The 24,126-nt window shown below is 36.9% G+C and overlaps 1 protein-coding gene and 1 pseudogene across 2 annotated transcripts in view; both read left to right on the plus strand.

Moving 5' to 3' along the window:
* Window positions 1-260: 260 nt before the first annotated feature.
* RBL1 (RB transcriptional corepressor like 1) overlaps window positions 261-24,126 on the plus strand; it is a 61,177-nt gene continuing 37,311 nt past the window's right edge. Inside the window, exons 1-8 of the mRNA XM_081292494.1 lie at window positions 261-515; window positions 4,953-5,086; window positions 18,958-19,158; window positions 19,476-19,540; window positions 19,658-19,786; window positions 19,900-20,060; window positions 22,205-22,254; window positions 23,072-23,258. Of these exons, the coding sequence (XP_081148620.1) occupies window positions 360-515; window positions 4,953-5,086; window positions 18,958-19,158; window positions 19,476-19,540; window positions 19,658-19,786; window positions 19,900-20,060; window positions 22,205-22,254; window positions 23,072-23,258 (1,083 nt within the window). The 5' untranslated portion in view covers window positions 261-359. The remainder of the gene's footprint in view (window positions 516-4,952; window positions 5,087-18,957; window positions 19,159-19,475; window positions 19,541-19,657; window positions 19,787-19,899; window positions 20,061-22,204; window positions 22,255-23,071; window positions 23,259-24,126) is intronic.
* On the plus strand, window positions 11,907-14,434 carry LOC308647319 (heterogeneous nuclear ribonucleoprotein A1-like 2; annotated as a pseudogene). Its single transcript has 2 exons — window positions 11,907-11,910; window positions 13,716-14,434. The product of its transcript is annotated as a heterogeneous nuclear ribonucleoprotein A1-like 2 (transcript).

A 24,126-nucleotide genomic window follows, 5' to 3' on the forward strand; every position in this document is an offset into this window, starting at 1 on the left:
CGGTGCCCCAGACTCCTGCGTGGGACGGACTACAACTCCCAGCGGGCCCCGCGCGAGGCGCGGATCCCTCCGCTCCCGCTCCCTCGCCCCTCCCGGTGGACTCCCGCGCCCGCCCAGGGCCAAAGCCAGGTCTTCTCAGGGTCCGAAGTCTGTCTTCTTATCACGTTTCCGGAGGAGGGCGCCTGGCTGCTCTGAAGGACCAACGGACTTTTTTCGAGGCGATAAGCGGAGGCAGACTGCTAAGGGACGCAGCTATGAATGGAAGATTTTCGCGCGCTTTGTCGCGGGTGGTTGTGGGTAGTGAGCCCGGGAGGGAGAAAGGAGCTGGGGGCCGGGCGCGCCCCGCAGGGGTCGCGGGGATGTTCGAGGAGGAGCCCCAGGCCGACGGGGCCGCGGTGGTCGCCGCGGCCGGGGAGGCGCTGCAGGCCCTGTGCCAGGAGCTGAACCTGGACGAGGGGAGCGCGGCCGAAGCCCTGGACGACTTCACCGCCATCCGAGGCAACTACAGCCTAGAGGTGAGCGGTGGCAGGTGGGCGCCCCGACCCTCGCCAGGCCCCACCCCCGTCCCGCCCCTACCCCCAGCCGGTGGGGTGGTGGGAGTGCCCCACCCCGGGGGTCGCAGATCGGCTCCGCGGCGAGGAGCGGCGCGGGAGGGTGGTGCAGCTCGGCCAGCCCTCCCATTTTGTTTTGAGGCGGGAAACTGAAGCCCAGAGAAGCTGCGGCTTGTCAGAGGTCCCGCGCCACTCGGGGTCCCCGGACTCCAAGTTTGCAGACCGGACTCCCTGCGCCCTACCAAGAGCCAGGGGTCGTGGCACTGCCGTTAAGTCGACACAGCAAACGTGTTGCGAAAGCTAAAATGACAGCGTGCCCAGTTCGCTTCCAATTTGTCACCTCGGTTCTTTTCGAACACGCTCATTGATTCCTGTTCCGCAGTAGAGGGAAGGGGAGCCCCGAGAGGCTAAGCTGCGTGCCCAGGGTCACGCGGTTGGCGACGGACCCGCACTCGGAGGCCGAGCCATTTAGACTCCCAGCCTCCTGCCTCACAGGGTGCGGGCCTGGGCCGCCGATCGTACCCCGGCGCTGAGGAGCAGTTGCTGTAGCCAGAATGCACGCAGAGCTGTCCCCACTCCTCCGTCGGAGCCTGAGCCTGGTGCTTAGCATAGTGCCTCTGAGTAAAGCAACTGCTGTCGGTGTTAGGTTTCCCCAACATTCTTGTATCTCCTCTTGCCAGCAGCCTGACAGTGTGGCAGGGCAGGGAGTATTATACCTGTTTTCCAGCTGGTAATATTGAGGCTTAGAAGATTGTTACCCAGGGTCGTTCTATATAGAAACCCAGAAAAGCATAAGCTTAGTACAGAGAGAATTGTACAATGAGCCTCCATCGTCGTCTGCTCAGCAGATAAAAATATTGGGGGAAAATTTTGCATCTGTATTAAGCATGGTCAGACTTTTGTCATTCTGTAAACAATACAGTATGAATATTTATATAACATTTACGTTTTATTACATATTGTAAATAATCTACAGATGATTTAAAGTCTACAGGAGGCTGATCATAGGTTATATACAAACACTGTGCCATTTTATATCTGGGACTTAAGCATCCCCAAATTTTGGCATTCTTTGGAACCAATTCCTCCAAAGGGAATTACTGAGGCAAGACTGTATTTCAGCATATTGCTCCAATGGCCTCATGTTCAAAGGCTTTCATGAGCCAAGAGGGTTGGACTCACACACAGGATGTTCCTCTGACTCAACACTCAGTGAAATAACTGGGTCCAAAAGCATAGAGTTGGAAATATAGAGTTGACTATGTGTATGACTGTGTATGAGGGGAAAACTACCTGTGAGAGACTCCTATCTCCAGGGTATTACTTATTAGATTGGAAAAAGTACAGTGATCTGCATCTGAGTGGCATGATTGCAAAACTGAGGGAAGAATAAGAAAATAAAGGTGATTATGAATTAATGGAGTCTCAGTTGAAAACATTGGTTTTTTGAAAGCCTGAGAAAGCATTTGTGATAACCCAGGGCTTCATTTGATCTCTCATTGAATAAGCATTTATTGAGTGCACACTGTGGCCAAAGGAGCTCAACTAGACATCAGCTTCAGATTCTGAATGTGACAAACTCGTTCTCCTTTGTGTAGTTCTGCATGCGTTTGACTTTTCCTGGAACCTTTCTCCTTATCCATAACCCCAGGGGGAGATTGAAAATTTAAATTTCTGGTTAGGTAGAATTGATCAATATGCCTCAAATGTTTGCTTTGGAAAACATAGATGTGTGAGTTGAGAGTTTGCAAGTGTTTATTCTACCCAGTGTTTAATTTTTCATCCTTTTTTTTTCCTTTCAGTTTTTGATGAAAGACACTTGGAATAGATATTTTCATATCTCTCTACTGCTTCCTAAGAACCCTCTCCCCAGTCCCTATCCCTTTTTAGTTTACCCAACAATCCTCTTCCATTTTGAACCTCACTTCCCATTTTTGGTGATTTATACTTAGCAATTTTAAATCTTCTATGAAACCTTCCCCGATCTCCAGTCAAAGCCAGCTACTACACTATATTTTTTCACAACACTTTATCTTCCATGCTGCTTCTGTACTATATCACCAATTGTAGATGATAGTTTCTGTCATTCTTTTTAGCTGTAGACTTGGAATTCTCCGAGTTCAAACACCATCTTTGTATTTCTAAGTTCTAGGGTCAAGGGCTAGAAACTAGAATAAACAATACAGTTAATTTTTTAATTTTTTTAGGAAAAATCGAAATAATTCCCATTCTATTTTCTCTACCTTACTAGAGATTTCATATAGTAACCTGTATCCAAAAGCTCTGTAATAGGGTATTATTCCCAAACAATTCATCAATTCAAGGATAAATTTACCTGGCTTATCAGTGCTTTGAGCAAATAAAACCCCTCTGAGGATTGTGGTAGAATAAAATGGGAACTTTAGCAGTTTTAAGAACTAACAGGCTGTGGTTTTTATAGCAGCTCTTCTTACTGACATTTATTCATTGAGGCTTACAGTAGCTAACATTACCTAGAACAGATAATGCAAAAGCAGGAAACAATGTAACTGGGACAGAACACTCCCCCTTTAGGCTTAGTGCAGTAAAAGTCCCTAGGTTATTGACAAACTTGTACCCTTATAAGGAATGTAGAATGCACCCTCCAATAGAATTGCACCAACTCTCTTGCCTTGATGGACCCAAAACTTTGCATTGTGCTTGCTATCGGCTCAGATTTTGGGAATTATCTCACTGGGCTCTGGAGCCACTCATAATGTGTTGCTTGCAGCTCTTAATGTCTTGATCCTCATTTCCCACTACATGTTAGAAATACTGGGTTTTAGCTTTATTGATGACCACCCATTTCTATCTATCCCCTTTAGGTTATTGTGACAATTTTTTTTTATCTTTTAATTTTTCTAGAGTCTCTTAAATAGGATTTGTAGAACAGCGAATAAGAGCAATATCATGTGCTAAGAGATTATTATCTGTGATTTTACTTGCGTGTGTGGGTTTGTGTTTGTGTTGGGGGCCACTGGCACTTGGGGTTAAACCCAGGGCCTTTTGCATGGTATGCAAGCACTGAGCTACACCCCCCTCCCCATCTCTCTCTTGCTCTTTTTTTTTTTAAGTTGCTGATGGACCTTTATTTTATCAATTTATTTATATGCAGTGCTGGGAATCAAACCCAGTGCCTCACACATGCTAGGCAAGTGCTCTACCACTGAGCCACAACCCAGCACCGCCCCCCCATCTCTTTTTAAAAATTTTTTTATTTTTAGACAGGGTCATGCTAAATTGCTGGAGTCCTCAAATTTGTGATTCTTCTGCCTCAGACTTGTGAATACCTTGGATTATAGTCATGTGCCACTGCACCTAGTTTGTAATTCTTTTTTTTGGGGGGGATGCGGGGGATTGAACTCAGGGGCACTTGACCACTGAGCCACATCTCCAGCCCTATATTGAATTTTATTTAGAAACAGAGTCTTATTGAATTGCTTTTGCTGAGGCTGCCTTTGAATTCACAATCCTCCTGCCTCAGCCTCACAGGCTGCTGGGATTACAGGAGTAGTCCACTGTACCCAGCTGTAATTCTTTTTTTTTTTTTTTTTAACATTTTATTTTTTAGTTGTAGTTGGACACAATACCTTTATTTTTAGTTATTTTTATGTGGCACTGAGGTTCAAACCAAGGGCCTCGCACGTGCTAGGCAAGCACTCTACTGCTGAGCCACAACCCCAGCCCAGCCAGCTGTGATTCTTAATCCTTAAATGTCACCTATATTTTTACAGTAAAATCATAAAATGAGTCAAGCTTGGAAATATTTCAAGTCTAAAGCAGAAAATTAAGTGTTGAATTTCCAGGTATCACCTTTTTTGTAGCTTTGTAAATTGAGATATCAAGATGGAAAGACATATTTTAAAGATAATGTGTTTGGAGGTAAATAATGCCCCTAACTTTTCCCTTACAAAAATGACAGTCTCCTTATATTGCACAAGATGGGTATTAATTTTTTATCTGTGACTCACCAACATCCTACTCTTTCTTTTCTCTCTAAATCTGGTTTTAAAAATAGATAAAGCTAAAATGATAGAAAGGAACTCCATCATCACAAATACCATGAGTGGTATTTTAAAATTGAGAAAGTTAATTCTGAGAAATTTAATTTAAAAGAACTCTCTATAATACTAGATTGGAGAGAAGAGATCTATTTTGAAATTAGTACTGATTTAGCATGGTATAGTTGTTAAAACACAGGACTAAGGAAGGAGTTTTATATTCATTAGGGTGACTTAGTTTGATGGGCAGATATCTTCATTTCTTTGGCCTTCTAGCTATAGAAGAGGATTTAGACCAGGTAATTAATTCTAAAATCTCTTCTGGTTCTGAAACTCGAGCATTTTAACATATCCAGTTTGCTATTTGTCTTTTGCCTGCCAGGGAGAAGTTATGCATTGGTTGGCATGTTCATTATATGTTGCATGCCGCAAAAGCATCATTCCCACAGTTGGGAAGGGTATAATGGAAGGAAACTGTGTTTCACTTACCAGAATACTACGTTCAGCTAAATTAAGGTAAGGCATTTTGATTTTTTAAATGTTGTTTTATAAGTCCTAAATTTAACTTTAGAACTTAATTTCTTTATTTTAAGTCATTTGATTTCATCAGTTCTAACTTTGTTATTACATAGATATTCTTTCCCAAGTCTCAGATTCTTCCTCTCTTTAAATTCTAACTTTTTCAACCAAGGACTTCTGTGCTAAGTTGTTTTTAGGTATAATTTTTCTTTTTTTTAAATATATTTTTTTAATTGTAGATGGACACAATATCTTTATTTGCTTATTTTTATATGGTGCTGGGGATCAAACCCAGGGTCTCACTCATGCAAGGCAAGTGCTCTACCACTGAGCTACAGCCCCAGCCCTAGGTATAATTTTTCAATTAATTTTTAAAAAATATTTTTATTAGTTGTTGATGGACCTTTATTTTATTTATTTATGTGTGGTGCTGAGAATCGAACCCAGTGCCTCACACATGCTAAGGCAAGTGCTCTACCACTGAGCCACAATCCCAGCCAGTCTATTAATTTTTTTTTAACTTGTAAATAATTTTAAGCTTATAGAAAAGTTGCAAAAATAAGAAAAATACAAAGAATACCCATATACCCTTGACCCAGTTTTACCTGTCATTAACATTTTACCTTGTTTGCTTTTTCATTTGATCTTTCTCTCTATTTAAATATATAGTTCTTTCTCCTTTAAATAATATTTTTTCCTCAACCATTTCACAGTAAGTAGCACACATTATATATCCCTTTACTTCTAAATGCTTCAATGGTATTTCTTAGTAAACTATGGTATAATTATCAACATCAAGAAAGTTAACACTTAAAAAAAAGAAAGTGAACACTAACATTCATTTTATCCAATATGCCATCTCTATTCTGGCTTTTCTCATTATCTGATAATATTCTTTATAGAATTTGTTTTTTTTGACCCAGTGTCCAATCTAAGATCTAATATTGCATTCACTTGTCATGTCTACTTATTCCCCTTTAGTCAGGAACAGTTCCACACCCTTTGTCTTTTATGACACTGACATTTTGAGGAATAAAATCTACAACCCTTTTTTGTTTGTTTATTTTGTTTTGTTTTGCAGTGCTGAGGATCAAACCTAGGGCTTTGCACATGTTAGACAAACTTTCTACCTCTGAGCCACATCCCTTGTTCTCTACTCTCTCTTTCATAGATTGTTCCTCATTTGGATTTATCTGATGTTTTCTTATGATTACATGCAAATTATACATTCCAAGATTGAATACTACACAAGCAATTTTATGTCTTCAGGATATCACATCTGATGGAATGCACATATCCATTTGTTAATTTTGGTCATCTGGTCAATGTGTTATCCTGTTTTTTTACTGTAACTAGTAATTGCTGTAGGTCTTAGCTATATCTTACTTGTTCTTGTGCCAACCACATAGAACTATTTGCCTTGACAGGAAACAGAAATGGAGTGATTCAGATTTAGATAAGTGCTAATTTCTGTTCCTGTTTGGTTTTTGTTGGTTGGTTGGTTTTTGTTTTTTGTTTGTTTGGGCTTTTTTTTTTTTCCTTTTTTTTTGACCTGGTACAAAACTATTTGAGATTATTATCTGTCTGTTCTCTCTACACTCCAGGGAAGAAGAGAGGCAAACCTTAAAGTCCTGTCCAGGGATGGCAAGTTGGTTTTAGTTCATGCTAAATTAAAACAAACAAACAAAATCTCCGAACAGTTTTGGTTCTAGCAATGAAAAATTTAAAAATCAAGATGATTTTTTAAAAACTTTTAATAGGTGCCAATTTTTTCATTGATGATAAAAATAAAATGAAGATTGTTAAGATTGTTAACATCCACAGCCCATTTGTACCAGGATATTGGGATAGGTTGCTTTGAGACCAAAGAAAATACCCAGAGACAGCATATGAGGCATAAAACTTTATGGAGAAATACATACAGGGAAGGTCCAGTGGTGGTAGACTAAATAGATAGTATCTCGTCCCTCACAGCATTTTGTCCTGAAGCAGCCCGCTGGATGAGTATTTACATGTATCCTTTCCACAGTGCCCTCAGTTCTGCCCCAGTTGCCACCGAGAGAGTGATTTTATATTATTAGGCTGCAGAATTAGTGACATCATCTGCATTAGCTTGCTTGTAAGATCAGCATTGCAAGGTGCAACTGTTTTGGAGAATTTGTAAAAAAGCAACTTTCTATAGATAACATTAGCGTGCCCCAGATTCCGGTGTGTACAAGAGAAAGCAGGTATTATTCAGGATAATATGGATTTGGACATTCCAGTCCAGGCTTGTTCTCATTATTCTCCTAACTTGGCTAGATTTGGGGGAATAAAAAGGGGGGCATTCAGGATCATAGTGTTTTACTATTTCTAAGAATGATACAATAGGGTCAAGGTAGCTTTTTAAATTAAACAAAACCTGTCAGTTGTAGTAGAAAACAATATGATCTTTTTCTGTCTGTGTTTCTCATCACTGACCATATAATTTTTAAAATCTTTGTAATAATAGATTATTGGGGAAACTGAGCAAAAAAGAATTATAACTTTAAAAAATTTAGAGCAACACATGCTCAGAAAAATTCCAGTAATAAAATGAGTTCTGGAGATGGATAATGTGATGGTTATATGTACTTAATGCCACTATTATGTATATTTTTCCATAAACACATAAAAACAATTTTTAAAGTTTTAAATAGTCTGGGGATATAATTTAGTGTCATGCTAAAAAAAAAAAAAAAAAAAAAAGTGCTAAAAAAGGCCTAGGTAATCCTCAGCACTACAGGAGGAGAAAAAAACAAATAATACAGAAGACTTTAAAGTAAAAAGAACTCTTTCTTTTTCCATTCTCCAGAATTAACCACCAAAACCACTTTTCTTTTATGTACAAAAAGCAAAAAAAAAAAAAAAAAAAAAACAACAACAAATTTTAGTGGGTGTTGTTTAGTTGTTTTAGATATAAATGATTCATACAACATGTATTGTTCTGAAGTTTTTACTTTATATTTTTGAAGTCTTTCTGAAGAAACCCGTTTTTTTAAGATGTAGAATTGATATTTTCAAATTTAATTCCAAAAAGTTTAAAATTTTTGTGGTTTGCATTTCTGGGGATCGAACCCATTGTTGCTCTTAGTATCTGGACTACTGAGCTGTATTACTAGCCCCTTTTTTTTTCTTTAATATTTTTTAGCTGTTGATGTACCTTTATTTTTTACTTATTTATATGTGGTGCTGAGGATTAAACTCAGTGACTCACACATGCCAGGCAAGTGCTCTGCCACTGAGCTACAATCCCAGCCCCCCAGCCCTTATTTTTTATTTTGAGTCAGGATCTCACTAAGTTGTCCAGACTGGCCTCACACTTGCTATGTTCCTGCCTTATCCTCCCAAGTAGCAGGAATTACTGGCATGTAAAAAAGTGGCCAGCTAAAAAAGTGTCATATTCTTAATACCAAAGTGCAGTTGATAAACAGCAACATGTTCATTCAGACAAAAAGTAATCAAAAGTAATGCTATTTGTTCATTAATAATTTGAGCTTTTTCCTTTGAGTCAGGATCTCACTATATTGCACAGGCTAGTCTTGAACTCCTTACCTCAAATAATCACCTGCAGTCAGCCTCCTGTATAAGCACAAGCCACTGCAGCTGGCCAAAATTTCAACTACGAATATACTTTTTACATGGTTATGTAAATTTTTATAGCTATAGGAAAATGCTCACCAAGTATTGTTAACAATTCATACTGGAAAATAATAAATGAGTATACATTATAGATACATATATGCCCAAACAGCAAATTTCTACTGAGTACTTTACCAATGTTCCAGGCATTTATTATTTGCTGTGTTTTGCATGTTTTTATTCATTTAATCCTCTCAGTAATCTCATAAAATAAGTCACATTTTACAGATGAGAAAATTGAGTCACCAAGAAGTTAAATTGCTTCTTAGAAATAATATGCCTACTAGCTGGGCCCATGGTGGTACATGCCTATAATCCCAGTGATCCTGGAGGTTTAGGCAAGAGGATCACGAGTTCAGGGCTAGCCTCAATAACATAGGGAAGCCCTAAGCAACTTAGTGAGACTAGTCTCAAAATTAAAAATGGAAAGGACTGGGAATGTGGTCAGTGGTTAAGCTCCCCTGGGTTCAATCCCTGGTACAAAAAAGAAGGAAAAAAAGAAATATCTACTAACTGGCATGGCCTCCAAATTTATTCTATATTACATGTGTCTATACACAGATACTTATTAGTATGTCTCTCTCTTAAACTATGTTTAATTAGCTTCAGTTTGGGAAAAAAAAAGAAAACACCAAAGCAGATTCTACCACTGTAACTCAGTGGCAGAGCGCTTGCCTCGCAGGTATGAGCCCTGGGTTCGATCCTCAACACCACATAAAAATAAATATTGTGTCCATCTACAACTAAAAATATATTTAAAAAAAAAAAGTGGGGCTGGGGATGTGGCTCAAGTGGTACTCGCCTGGCATGCGTGCAGTCCGGGTTCGATCCTCAGCACCACAAACAAACAAAGATGTTGTGTCTGCCGAGAACTAAAAAATAAATATTAAAAATTCTCTCTCTCTCTCTCTCTCTTTCTCTCTCTCTCTCTCTCTCTCTCTCTCTCTCTCTCTCTCTCTCTCCCCCTCCCTCCTCTCTCACTCTCTCTTTAAAAAAAAAAAAAAAGTATCGGGCTAGGGATGTAACTCAATAGTAGAGCGCATATATTGCATGCTCAAGACCCTGGGTTCAATCCCCAGCACTGGAAAGAAAAAAGTATCATATAAAAACTCATTTGTGGGTCTGGGGATATAACTCAGTTGGTAGAGTGCTTGCCTCGCATGCCTAACGCCCTGGGTTCAATCCCCAGCACCACAAAAAATAAAATAAAATAAAACACATTTGCTGCCAGGGAAGTGCGAGTGCCTGTAATCTCAGTGGCTTGGGAGGCTGAGGCAGGAGGGTCATGAGTTCAAAGCCAGCCTTAGCGAAAGCGAGGCGATAAGCAACTCAGTGAGACCCTGTCTCTAAATAAAATACAAAATAGGGCTGGGGGTGTGGCTCAGTGGTCGAGTGCCCCGAGTTCAATCCCCAGTACCACCACAAAACAACAACAACAACAACAACAAAAAAATTTCATTTGCCATTAAGTATTACATTAAAAAGCAGTATCTGTTGTGCAATATGAATTTTTATTTCACCTTAATAAAGAAGTTTTGTTTATCTCATTTTTGTAGTTGAAGGAATTTATCCACATTGTTCACAAGTTTTTTTTTAGTAACGTGATTTAAATCAAGATGACTTTTATTCATTCTTTTCATATTATAAAACTGGAATGAAAATTAGTTCATCAGAAATTTTTTTATACATTCTAATTGTAACATTCATAATATTAATTTTTTTATAATTTCCTTTTTTAACTTTTGAATTCCTATTAAATTCAGTAGTGTGCCACTGTTGGAACATATGTCACATATTTACTATTTAATCAACCTAACTTCTCTGTCTATGGATTTGTCTATTCTGGATATTACATATGAATGGAATCATATAATATGTGGCATTTGTGTTGGCTTCTTTTACTTAACATAATATTTTCAAGGTTTATCCATGTTGTAGAGATAGCAGTACTCCATTCTTTTTTATGACTGAATAATATTTCATTACATGGATGTAGCACATTTTGTTTGTCTATTTTATCAATGAATGGAAGTTTGGGTTAGTTCCACCTTTTGACTTTTTTTTTTTAATTTTTTTTAGTTGTCAATAGACCTTTATTTATTTATATGCGGAGCTGAGAATCAAACCCAGTGCCTCACACATGCTGCCATTGAGCTACAACCCCAGCCCCACACCTTTGACTTTTATGACTAGTGCTGCTTCAAACATCTGTGTACAACTTTCTCTGTGGATATATGTTTTCATTTCTTTTGTGTGTGTATATGTAGAAGTGAAATTGCTGGATCTTAAGCTGACTGTATGTTCAATCTTCTGAGAAACTGTCAGGCTGTTTTCCAAAGTGACCATACCAGACTACATTGCCACCAGCAGTATGTGAGAGTTCAACTTTCTCTACATCCTTCCCAATACTTGTTATTATCTCTCTTTTTTATTCTAGTTATGCTAATAGATGTGAAGCAGTATCTCACTGAAGTTTTGATTTGAATTTACCTGATAGCTGATGGTGTGGGGCATCTTCTCATGTCCTTATTGGAGTAGTATACTTTTTGTTACAGAATCTCAGTGAGTAGAATTGTTTTCAAAACTGTGAAACTACTTTGCTTAGTTTTGTTTTACAAATTGCAATCAGGCTTAGAAAAGGGACTAAGAACAAAAGGAGGCTGGCTGCACAGCCAAAAGTATATCACAGAATACATTTATCAGACACAGCTTGTATGACCAGCAGTGCTGTCCCTGTACCTTGCTACTGTTCTTTCTCCTACTCAATGAATATTGCTATTGATTCTACTGTAGGAATTTACACTTCCTCATTTCTCTGCACCACCAAGATTCAAAATCTCAAGCAGATGTATCTGATAGAGAATTCCAAGTTATATGTGTCATCCTAACTTCCAGTGAAACTAACCCTAGAGAAAGATAAGACTCAAAAGTGGGAATTTTTTTCCCTTCTCTTTCCTGATTGCTCTGGGTAGAGTGTCAAGAACTACATTGAATATGAATTGTGAGAATGAACTCCTTTTATTCCCCTGATTTTAGAGGAAATGCTTTCAATTTTGTCCATTCAGGATGATGTTGCCTTTGGGTTTGTCATACATAGTCCAAATAACATTGAAGTAAGTTCTTTCTATCCCTAGTTTATTCAGTGTTTTTAACATGAATGGGTACTGGGTTTTGTCGAAGGCTTTTTCTGCATCTGTTGAGGTGATCATGTGATTCTTGTCCCTGATTCTAATTACATGGAGAATTACATTTATTGATTCACTTATGTTGAACCAATCTTGCAAACTTGGGGTGAAACCCACTTGATCATGGTGTATAATAATAAGTGTTTTTGCATATACATCCTAATGATAAGGATTTTTGCATCTATCTTCATCGGAGATATTTGTGTACAGTTTTTTTTTTTCCTTGATGTTTCTGTCTGATTTTGGTATTGGAGCAATACTGGCTTCACAGAATGTGTTTGGAAATGTTCCCTTCTTTTATTTCATGGAATAATTTGAGGAAGATTGGCATTAGTTGCCAGGCATGGTGGTATATACCTGTAATCCCAGCAGCTGGGAGGCTGAGACTAGAGGATTGCAAGTTCAAAGCCCATCTCAGCAACTTAACAAGGCCCTAAGCAACTTAGTGAGACCCTCTCTACATAAAATATAAATAAGGGCTTGAGGTATGGCTCAGTGATAAAGCCCCTCTAGGTTCAATCCCCAATACCCCCCACCTCTAATGGCATTAGTTTTTCCTTTAAAGATGGCTGAGAATCCATCTGGTCCAGGGCTTTTCTTTGTTGGAAGCCTTGTGATTGTTGCTTCGATCTCATTGCTTAATGTTGGTCTGTTTGGGCTTCCTATATCTTCTTGGTTCTGTTTGGGTAGTTCATTTGTGTCTAGAAATTTATCAATATCTTGTAGATTTTCAAGTTTATTGAAGTATAAATTTTCAAAATAGTTCCCAAAGGTCCTCTGGATTTCAGAAATGTTTGTAGTGATATCTCTAATTTTTCTGATTTGGGTTTTCTCTCTCTTTCCTTTGGTTAGTTTTGGTGATGGTTTATCAGTCTTGTTTCTTTTCAAAGAACCAATTTTTTGCTGTATTCCTTCTTTGTTTTTTTTTTTTTTTAATTCTCAATTTCAATTTTGGCTCTGATCTTATTTCCCGTCTTTTAATGATTTTGGAATTAATTTGTTCTTTTTTCCTAGGGTCTTTTGATGTGACATTAGATTATTTGAGATCTTTCAGATTTTTGTTGTTGTTCTTCTTCAATGCTATTAATTTTGTTCTTATAACTGCCTTCATACTGCCCCAGACATTTTGATATGTTGTATTTCCATTCTTATTTGTTTTTAAGAACTTTTTAATTTCTCCCATGACCCATTCTTTGTTCAAAAGTATATTATTATGGGCTGGGGATATAGCTCAGTTGGTATAGTGCTTGCCTTGAATGCTTAAGGCCCTATGTTCATTCCTCAGCACCACACACAAAAAAATATATATATAATATTAAAGCCCCCCATCTTAAAGAGGGTTTGTTTTTTATCTTGTTATTGATTCCTAATTTCTTTCTATTATGATCTGTTAGGAAGCAGGGAATTATCTGTTTGTTTTTGTATTTGCTGAGACTTGCTTTGTGTCCTAAAATATGGTCTATTTTAGAGAAGATTCCATGTATACCTGAGAAGAAAGTGAATTGGGTTGTTGATGAAATATTCTGTAGATGTCCGTTAGGTACATTTGATAAAGAAGTAGGATATAAGATTAACATAAATATCAATAGTGTGCTTTCTGCCCGTGGATGCCACTGAGAAAACATTATTAAAGTCTCTCTTCCTACTGCCGTCATGTCTAAAGGAGTCCCCCAAAGAGCCTGAACAGCTGTGTAAGCTATTCATCAGAAGGCTAAGCTTTGAAACAACTGATGAAGCCATTTTGAGCAATGGGGAACACTCATGGACTGTGCGGTAATGAGACCCAAACACCAAGTGCTCCAGGGGCTTTGAGTTTGTTATTTATGCCACTGTGGAGGAAGTGGGTGCAGCTATGAATGCAAGACCACATGAGGAGGATGGAAGAGTTTTGGAACCAAAAGGAGCTGTCTCCGGAGAAGATTCTCAAAGACCAGGGACCACTTAACTGTGAAAAAAGATCTTTGTTGGTAACATTAAAAAAGATGCTGAAGAATAACACCTACAAGATTATTTTGAACAGTATGGGAAAATTGAAGTTACTGAAATCATGACTGAACCAGGCAGTGGAAAGAAGGGGGACTTTGCTTTTGTAACTTTTGAAGACCATGACTGTAGATAAGATTGTCATTCACAAATACCATACTGTGAATGGCCACAACTGTGAACTGGGGAAAGCCCTGTCAAAGCAAGAGATGGTTGGGGCTTTATCTAGTCAAAGAGGTCAAGTGGTTCTGGAAACTTTGGTGGTGGTCATGAAGGTGGTTTTAGTGGAAATGACAATTTTGGTAGTGGAGGAAACTTTAGTGGTCATAGTGGCTTTGGTGACAGCCGTGGTGGTGTTGGTGGATATGGTGGCAGCAGGGAAGACTACAATGGATTTAGTAATGACGGAAGCAGTTTTGGAGGTGGTAGAAGCTCTGATGATTTTGGCAATTACAATAATCAGCCATCAAATTTTGGACCCATGAAGGGTGGAAACTTTGGAGGCAGAAGGTTTTAATACTGCCAGGAAACAAAGCTTAGTAGGAGAGGAGAGCCAGAGAAGTGACAGGGAAGCTACAAGTTACAACAGATTTATGAACTCAGCACAGTGGTGGCAGGTCCCAGATGCTACAAAGAAGGCATGGTTTAGACAATACTCATATGAGTGTGGGTAAAAAACCTCAAGGACTGTATTTGTGATTAATTGTATAAAATGTTATTTTAGTTTTGTTCTGTGGAAAGGGTAAAGCATTCCAACAAAGTACTTTAATGGAGACTTTTTTTTTTTTGCACCCATGCTGTTAATTGCTAAATGTAATAGTCTGATCATGATGCTGAATAATGTGTCTTTTTAAAAATGTGCTGAGGGCTGGGGATGTGGCTCAAGCAGTAGTGCGCTCGCCTGGCATGCGTGCTGCCTGGGTTCAATCCTCAGCACCACATACAAACAAAGATGTTGTGTCCGCCGAAAACTAAAAAATAAATGTTAAAATTCTCTCTCTCTCTTAAAAAAAAATTTTTAAATGTGCTGAGTAAAGTTAGTCTCTGAAGCCACCTTGGTAAAACTTCCCCAACAGTGTAAGTTAGAATTAATTTAGGACGATTCCAGGTTAAGAAACCTTGGTGTAGGCAGTTTCTCCTCAGACCCTTCTCCTGTCCACTCTGTGGTCTGATCCAGTTCCACCCAAGGGTGAGTCTCAAATAAAGCCTCGTTTAGCAGTCTTTTTAAATCTGCCTCCTTTGGTCGCCACCCGCCGTGCCTAAACCCTGCTTCATAAAAAAAGAAGAAACCTTGGTGTAGTTGTTGTGACCTTCTGAAGGTCACCATTGAAAGGGTCATCCAAGCACAGTCATGGAATTATTTGGTTATAAAAATGATTGTTGGCACATCCTCGGCAATATCTAAATTGAATAATAGTACCAGGTAAATAATAGATGGGAACAAAGCTTGTGTATCATCATGTGTAATCAATAATGATTTAATTCTCTTGAGAAAAAAATATCAATAGTTTTCTATACATCAGTAATAAATATGCTAGGAAATCTGGAAAACTTTTTCATCCACAATAACCTACAAAACAACAAAACTTGGGAATAATTCTAGTCAAGGAGGTGAAAGACTTCTCTCTTTTTCCCCTACATTTTTTATTGGTACATTATAGTTGTACAAACTGATGGGATTTGTTGTGACATATTTGTACATGCACACAATAAACACTTCTATGATGAAAACTATAGAACACTGAAGAATGAAATTTGAAGAAGACCTTAGAAGATGAAATACCCTCCTTTCATGTTCTTGAATAGACAAAATTAATAATTGTTACCAAAAATGATGTACAGATTCAGTGCAATCTCCATCAAAATACCAATGAAATTCTCCACAGAACTAGAAAAAAAAGTTCCTAAAATTCATATAGAAGAATAAAAGACCAAGAATAGCCAAAACAATACTGAGCAAGAAGAATGATGCTGGAGGCATCACAATGCCTGATCTCAGATTATACTAGAGCCATAGTAACAAAACAACATGGTGGTGGCATCAAAACAAACATTAGACCAGTGGGATAGATGACAAAGACAAACCCACATAGGTACAATTATCTGATACTCTGACAAAGTTACCAAAATATACACTGAAGAAAGGATAGCCTTTTTAACAAATGGTGGATATCCATATGTAGAAGAATGAAATTAGATTCCCATCTCTCACCCTGCACAAAAGTCAACTCAAAGTGGATCAAAGACCTAATAGTTAGACCAGACTTTGCAACTACTAGAAGAAAATATAGGGTCAACACTCCCATAATATAGGTGCAGGCACCAACTTCCTTAACGAGACCCCTAAAACTCAAGAAATAAAATCAAGAATCAATAAGTAGGATGCCATCAAATTAAAAAGCTTCTGTGCATCAAAGGAAATAAGAACATGAAAAGAGAGCCTACAGAATGGGAGAAAGTCTTCACTAGCTACTCTTCTAACAGGAGATTAATATCTAGAATATACAAATATCTAGAATAATCAAAACTTAACACCCCCAAAACCCAAATAACATAATTCATAACTAAACAGACATTTCTCCAGAAATACAAATAAGTGGGAAAAATGATTGACCTTTTTAGCATTGGGAAAATGCAAATCAAAACTACTTTGAGGGGCAGGGGTTGTGGTTCAGTGGTAGAGCGCTTGCCTAGCATGCGTGAGGCATTGGATTTGATTCTCAGCACCACATGTAAATAAATGAATAAAACAAAGGTCCATCCACAGCTATAAATTTTTTTTAAAAAAACTACATTGAGATTTCATCTCACTCCAGTTAGAATGGCAGTCATCAAGAATACAAATGATGGACGCCTGTAATCCCAGCATCTCAGGAGGCTGAGGTAGGAGGATCACGAGTTCAAAGCCAGCCTCAGCAAAAGTGAGGCACTAATCGACTAAGTGAGATCCTGTCTCTAAAATACAAAATAAGGCTTGGATGTGGCTCAGTGTTTGAGCTCTGAGTTCAATCCCTGTTACCAAATAATAATAATAATAATAATAAATGCTGGTGAGACTGTATGTAAAAAGGTATGCTTATACATTGTTGGTGGGACTGAAAATTAGTACAAGCACTTTGGAAAGCAATATGGGTAATTTCTCAAAAGCTAAGAATAGAACCATCATCTGACCCATCGACCCTACTTCTTGGTATTTATCCAAGAGAAATAAAATCAAAATACTGGAGTGATACAGACATATCAATCTTTAAGGCAGTACTACTTAAGATAACCAAGTTTTGGAACCCGTCCAAGTGTCCGTCAGCAGATGAATGGATAGAGAAAATATATATGCACACAATGGAGTTTTACTCAGCCATAAAGAAGTATGGAATTATGACATTTGCTGATAAATGGACAGAACTGAAGCATATTATGCTAAGTGAAATAAACCAGCCACAGAAAGTCAAAGGTGGAATGTTTTCTCTTGTAAATGGAAAGTAGAGTGAAATAAGGAAAAAGAGGGGCTGGGAGATCCCATGAAAATAGAAGAGATCAGTGGAGTAGAGAAAGGGGTTGACGAGGAGGCAGGAGGAACAGAGGAATAACTACAGAATAAAATTGACCAAATTGTCCTGTGTACAAATGTGAGTATACCACGGTGAATTCCACCTTTATCCATAAAGCACCAACTTAAAAAACAATAAATAAGTAAATAGAAGGAAGACAAGTAGAGTAGAGGAATAGGAACAAGGGGAGAGAAAGTGGAGTTCTAGGGATTGACTTGGAGCAAATTATGTATGAATGCATATATGAAACCCACTGTTATATGTAACTATAATGCACTAATACAAACTTTTTTTTTTTAATGGGAAATTTCTCGAAGAAAAGTACTTCACATGCTGAGGATCCTTTCCCCTCACTCCACTCACTCATTAGTCTTTAGGGACTAATTTATGAGCCAAAAAAAGTTTAGTAATTTGACGAATTATTTTGTTATTGGTAAGAATCTTTCAGATCTCAGATTTTAGCAATGTACAGAGTTTGAATATCTGTGGCCAATTAGCTGTTGATATCTTCCATTAGATTTTTAAAATTACAAGTATTATTCTATATATAATGCTAGACACTCAATTGAGCTGACACTAAACATTTTCAAACTAAGATTATACTAACATAGGGATTGTACCCATAAATGGATAGGTCAGGAAGGTGGGGTAATAATCTATTAAGTGATTTTCTGAGTACATATCTACCTACTTTATTTCAGGGGTGAAACCACACATTAGAACTCAAAACACTTGAATTTTACTACTTACCTGTAATAGTCACTGCTTTGTGATTTTATATATATATATATATATATATATATATATATATATTTTTTTTTTTTTTTTTTGGTACTGAAGATTGAACCCCAGTAGTGTTTACCCCTGAGCCACATCCCCAGGCCTTTTTTATATTTTTAATTTCAAGACAGGATCTTAGTAAGTTGCTTAGCGCAGTCAGTTACAGAGGCTAACTTCAAACTTGCAATCCGCCTGCCTCAGCCTCCCAAGTTGCAAAAAGTCTTGATCTTCAAACTAATTTTGTAAACCTACCAATCTGTTAATTAACATTTACTTTGTAATTTATATGCAGAGCATTGTTTAGTTGCTGGAGAGAATAAAAGAAGTAGATAGATGTTCTCACTGTCTGCATAGAAGACACTGTTAGGATGACTAACTCAAAATCTACATTCCATGAGCTGGGGTTGTGGCTCAGTGGTAGAGTGCTTGCTTAGCATGCATGAGGCACTGGGTTCAAGCCTCAGCACCATATAAAGATAAGTAAATTGAAGATATTGTGGCCATCTACAACTAAAAAAAAATTTTTTTTTTAAATCTACATTTCACAGTAATCCTTAAAAACAAATTTCATGGCACTTGGGAGTAAAGGTTTTTATTGTTTATTTTTTAATAATTTCAGGTTTTTAAATAGAAATTCTTAGTCATAAATAGAATTGTTTTCAATCCATTGTATGAACTAATTTTAAAGTTGCCCTTTTTTCTCTATTTTTAGTTTAATACAGTTTTTTAGTAAAATGAAGAAGTGGATGGACATGTCAAATCTGCCACAAGAATTTCGTGAACGTATAGAAAGGCTAGAGAGAAATTTTGAAGTGTCTACTGTAATTTTTAAAAAATTTGAGCCAATATTTTTAGATATATTTCAAAATCCATATGAAGAGCTACCAAAGTTACCACGAAGTAGGAAGCAGAGGTGAGACCCTTAATTCTTATGTAATTGATGTAAAGATTACTATAAAAACATGTTAGGAAAATTTACCTTTTCAAAAGTCTGCATTTTACCAAAAGTATCCATGTGCAAAAACTTATTATTTCTTTTTAAATCCATGTATCCATAACTGGAAATTCATGGTAGTACTTTTATATATTTTTCTATATTGTGAGTGGAATTTTACATGTATTTTGACCTTAGTATATATGTATATATGCTATTTCAAAAAAATGATTCTCAGTATCAGACAAAAAACAAACACAAAAAAAATCACATTTTTTTTTTTTTTCTCTTTGTAGGAGGATTCCTTGCAGTGTTAAGGATCTCTTTAATTTCTGTTGGACACTCTTTGTTTATACTAAGGGTAAGGTGACACAGTGGTTTTATATTTCTTCCGTGAGAACTTTGGTATATTTGACATGAGAGGTATCTGGTTTTTTTTTTTTTTTTTTTTTTTTTGTCTTTTGTTTTTCTTATAAAGGTAATTTTCGTATGATTGGGGACGATTTAGTAAACTCTTATCATTTACTTCTGTGCTGCTTGGATCTGATTTTTGCCAATGCCATTATGTGCCCCAATAGACGAGACTTGCTAAATCCATCTTTTAAAGGTAAGGTCTTTTCCTTTTTTGAAAACTAATTGTTACTTTTTGGAAAAAGAGTTTTAACACTTAACTGTTTCTGCCCCCTTTTCCCCGCTTCTCTTCATACTTCATCAAACCAGGTTTACCATCTGATTTCCATACTGCTGATTTCCGGGCTTCTGAAGAGCCTCTCTGCATTATTGCTGTACTATGTGAACTACATGATGGACTTTTGGTAGAAGCAAAAGGAATAAAGGAGCACTACTTTAAACCATACATCTCAAAACTCTTTGATAGGAAGGTACCGTACTTATTATTAAATGACTAAGATGTTTAGGGTTCAGCAGCAGCCTCAAAGGAAAAAGTGTTCTCACTTTTGTAGGACTCAGGGTCAAGATTCCCCCATTTTAGTCTTTGCTGTGATGCACAGTTGCCCTCTGGTCTTTTTTTTTTCTTTTATTATTATTATTTTTTTATAGTTTCAGTTGTAGATGGACACAGTACTTTTATTTACTTTTATGTGGTGCTGAGGATCGAACCCAGTGTCTCACACATGCTAGGCAAGCCCTGTACCACTGAGCTACAACCCCAGCCCCTGTCTTCTGGTCTTGTGTGATATGACAGACTGAGCTTTTGAAAAATGTACTGTCAATTAAGCTACTGTCAGGAACAACTCTAGCAGATTCTGCTAAAAAAAAAAAAAATTCTGAAGAATAGATTATCAGAGTTGGCGTGATTAAAAGATTTATAAAATACAGGAAGTCAGAGTAAACTGACTGATTTTACTGCCATAATTTGAATAACCACTGTTACTCAAAGTAGCATAATATGTAACAACTATCTCTTTAATTCCAGTAAATAGACAGAAAATCTGGTATATTTTAGAGCCATCTGTAGGCCACGTACCTATATGCATTCTGGAGTATTTTTCTTCACTAACTTGACTTAGTTATTAACTTAGCTAATTTTATACTTTTAAATTAGCTTCTTTGGGGAAGAATCTCAGTTTCTTATTTCTCCAACATCAAGCCACCATATAAAATCACAAGCTAGACTTTGTGATTTGTTTTTGAGGAAATTGAGGTATTTGAATTAAGACATCTCTGTGGTCCTCCACTTTATGTGTATAATGAGATTTTCATTTTTTTAAAGCATGAAGTCTTCCTTAACTGGCTCTTCTTCCTCACATATACTTTCATCATTTAGCGTTAGCTTTCATCCATATGTTATGGCCCCTTGTCTCTGTGTTGAATACACCAGCAAAGTATACTTTTAAAGGAACCAGGGATTATGTCTAATAGACTCCACAGGAGCACACTAGTGCCCCTACGTACAATGACATTACATTATGGTTTGTCTGGACTATCTGGTGTTTGGCTGTGTTTTGGCATAATTATTATGGCACCTCCTTTCATTCCAAAAGTGAAACCATCATCCAAACTGTTATGCTCTTTGGATGTTGGGCCTCCTGATCTTGGGTCACGTTTTGTTTGACCTTTGTACAATTTTGTTTTTATTTTGTTCGATTTTTAATTTAAATATTAAGACCTTTTATATGAAAAGCAAATCAGAAACTAGGTCAATACTGTGTTAAAATTTCTACATGGCTAGCTGTCATCAAATTAAATGATGGCCACCACTTTTCAGTTAGGCAGTGTGTGTTCAGCTCTCTATTCACCTATATTGAACCCTGATTCTTGAAGGCATCTGAGCTTGCAGACTCTTATGTATAGAAATTTTTAGTGTGGTTACAGAAAATATTAATAACAATGTAGTTTTCCTTTCTCACCAGCAAGAGGAACCTGTATTTCTTTTGAATCTTCTACTCACTTGAAACACTTAATCATCAATAAATGTTAATTTCCAGTCTCATGATCAGTGATTAAGAATAGACAGCTTTCATCAGAATCACTCAGGGAGTTTGTCATAAATACCACCTTAGCTGAGATATTAAAGTCTATCCATCTCCATTTATAACAGGTTTTCCCCTAAGTGATTCTTTTTTTTTAATGTGCATTTTAGTTGTAGGTGGACATAATACCATTATTTTATTTTTATGTGGTGCTGAGGATCGAACCCAGTGCCTTATGCATGCCAGGTGAGTGCTCTATCTCTGAGCCACAGCCCCATCCCCCACTAAGTGATTCTTATGTTGCTGCATTTTGGAAAGCACTGCCATAGATTAACCTCAAAGTATTTTCAAAACTTATTTACTTACCTATTTATTATTTATTTTACAGTGCTAGAGATAAAATTTGACTTTAAATTTTTAAAAACCATTTTATTTGCTTACTTAGTAGGTCTTACTGCTCCAAAAGAAATGTTTGGTAATTCTCTTTGTGGGTATGGCATATTATTGTGAAGATTTAGAGAGATTTTATGTTTTTTAAATGTTAAAAATCTTTAATTTTATTATATGATGTACAAATTTTTTTTTCTTCACAGATTTTAAAAGGAGAATGCCTCTTGGACCTTTCCAGTTTTACTGATAATAGGTAGGTATCTAGCACTAATGGTGTTGGGCATGTGACAGCCTGACAGTGATATCAGAGCTGTGAAAATTTGTCAAGTGAAACATTATATATCAAGGTCACCTTCAGAATCAAATTCCTTCTGTTTTAATAGCACTGAATGGTGGTATCACTAAGCCTTTCTGATTTTAAGTACATTTAAGAACCATTGACATTTGAAACAGTTGTACTCTGCCGAGAACCTCATGAATGAGCCCATGACTTCCATATCTGATTTTACATTCTTTCATATCAATGTTAGCAAATTCAGAATGACCACATTTCAAAGTCTCTGTTTCTTTAGTGATCAGATATTCTTTTTCTTTTTTTTCTTTTAATATTTTTAGTAGTAGATGGACATAACTTTTATTTATTTATTTGCTTATTTTTTATTTTTATGTGGTGCCGAGGATCAAACCCCTCTCACGTGCTAGGCAAGCATCCTACCACTGAGCCACAACCCAAGTTCCAGATATTTTTTTTTTCTTTACCTAGCTTCATTTAGCTTCAACTGGTTTACAGATTAAGTATATATTCTCTTTCCACACATTTTTTAAATTAATTTATTGCAAAGTTAATAAAACCCAAGAAGTTATTAGTTTTCCCAAGCTATGAACTTAAGGATAAATCTGTCCTTAAGATTAGATAATCAAGGTTGGGGATTTAGCTCAGTGGCAGAGCTCTTGCCTAACATGGAAAAGGCTCTGAGTTCAGTCATTGGCCATGGGCGGGTGGGGGGGACTAGATAATCCATTGTATAACTTAGTTTTATTCTAGCAGCTTAAAATAATTCTCTTTCCAGCAAAGCAGTGAACAAAGAGTATGAAGAATATGTTCTAACTGTTGGTGACTTTGATGAGAGGATCTTTTTGGGAGCAGATGCAGAAGAGGAAATTGGAACACCTCGAAAGTTCACTGGTGACACCCCATTGGGGAAACTGACAGCACAGGCTAATGTGGAGTATAACCTTCAACAGCATTTTGAAAAAGTAATATAACCTAGCCTGATCTCAGTCTTGAATGATCTTTTTCTTTCTCTGTGTGATTCTACTAACAGCAGAAGCATCTTTCAAGTTAAATCTTGAATTTCTTCTACTAATTCATATTTCCCATGAAAGCCTTAAAAGGTAATTTTAAAAACTATGACATTTAATATTTTTACCTTGTTTCTTGCTGTTAATCATATTTTGAATATTTTCCCAGCATACCTGGATTTATCATTATATTGTGTGGTCTTTTGACATAAAGAGAAATTTATGCTTTCTTACCATTTTTTTCTTTGCTTCAGCTTAGCCTCTGTCACATTGCTTTAAAGTTTTATTTACTTTCCTACCTATGATACAAACATGCTTTTCTCTGGTTTTAACTGTATAACTCTAGAAATGATTGTTAATTCTTTATTTATGTGTGAAATGGGTAGGAAGATAAAGTCTAAGGGAAAATTCAGTCATCTAGAAGATTGAAACCTGTTTTAATCCAAACTCTACTATTAACTTTGTTTTTTAAGAACAAAAGTTTTCTTATTCAGTTGTCAAGTTGACAGTTAATATTTTTCTTAGCTTAAACAAATTTTTTAACTTCTATACCTGTTTCCTCACATATAAAATTAAAATATGTGAATGTTCTGGGCTGGGGTTGTGGCTCAGTGATAGAGCACTCACCTAGCACAGGCAAGGCCCTTGGTTCAATCCTCAGCACGACATAAAAATAAATAAAATAAAGGTATTGTGTACAACTATAACTAAAAAATAAATAATTTTTTAAAATATGCATAGGTTATATTTCAAATGAGTTTTATGAAGATAAAATGTTATAGAAAGTGCTTTGAAAAAGTATTATTCAAATGTATAATTCAAA

This window comes from Spermophilus citellus (genome assembly GCF_964194105.1).
Source record: "Spermophilus citellus genome assembly, chromosome: 4".
Classification (NCBI taxonomy): domain Eukaryota; kingdom Metazoa; phylum Chordata; class Mammalia; order Rodentia; family Sciuridae; genus Spermophilus; species Spermophilus citellus.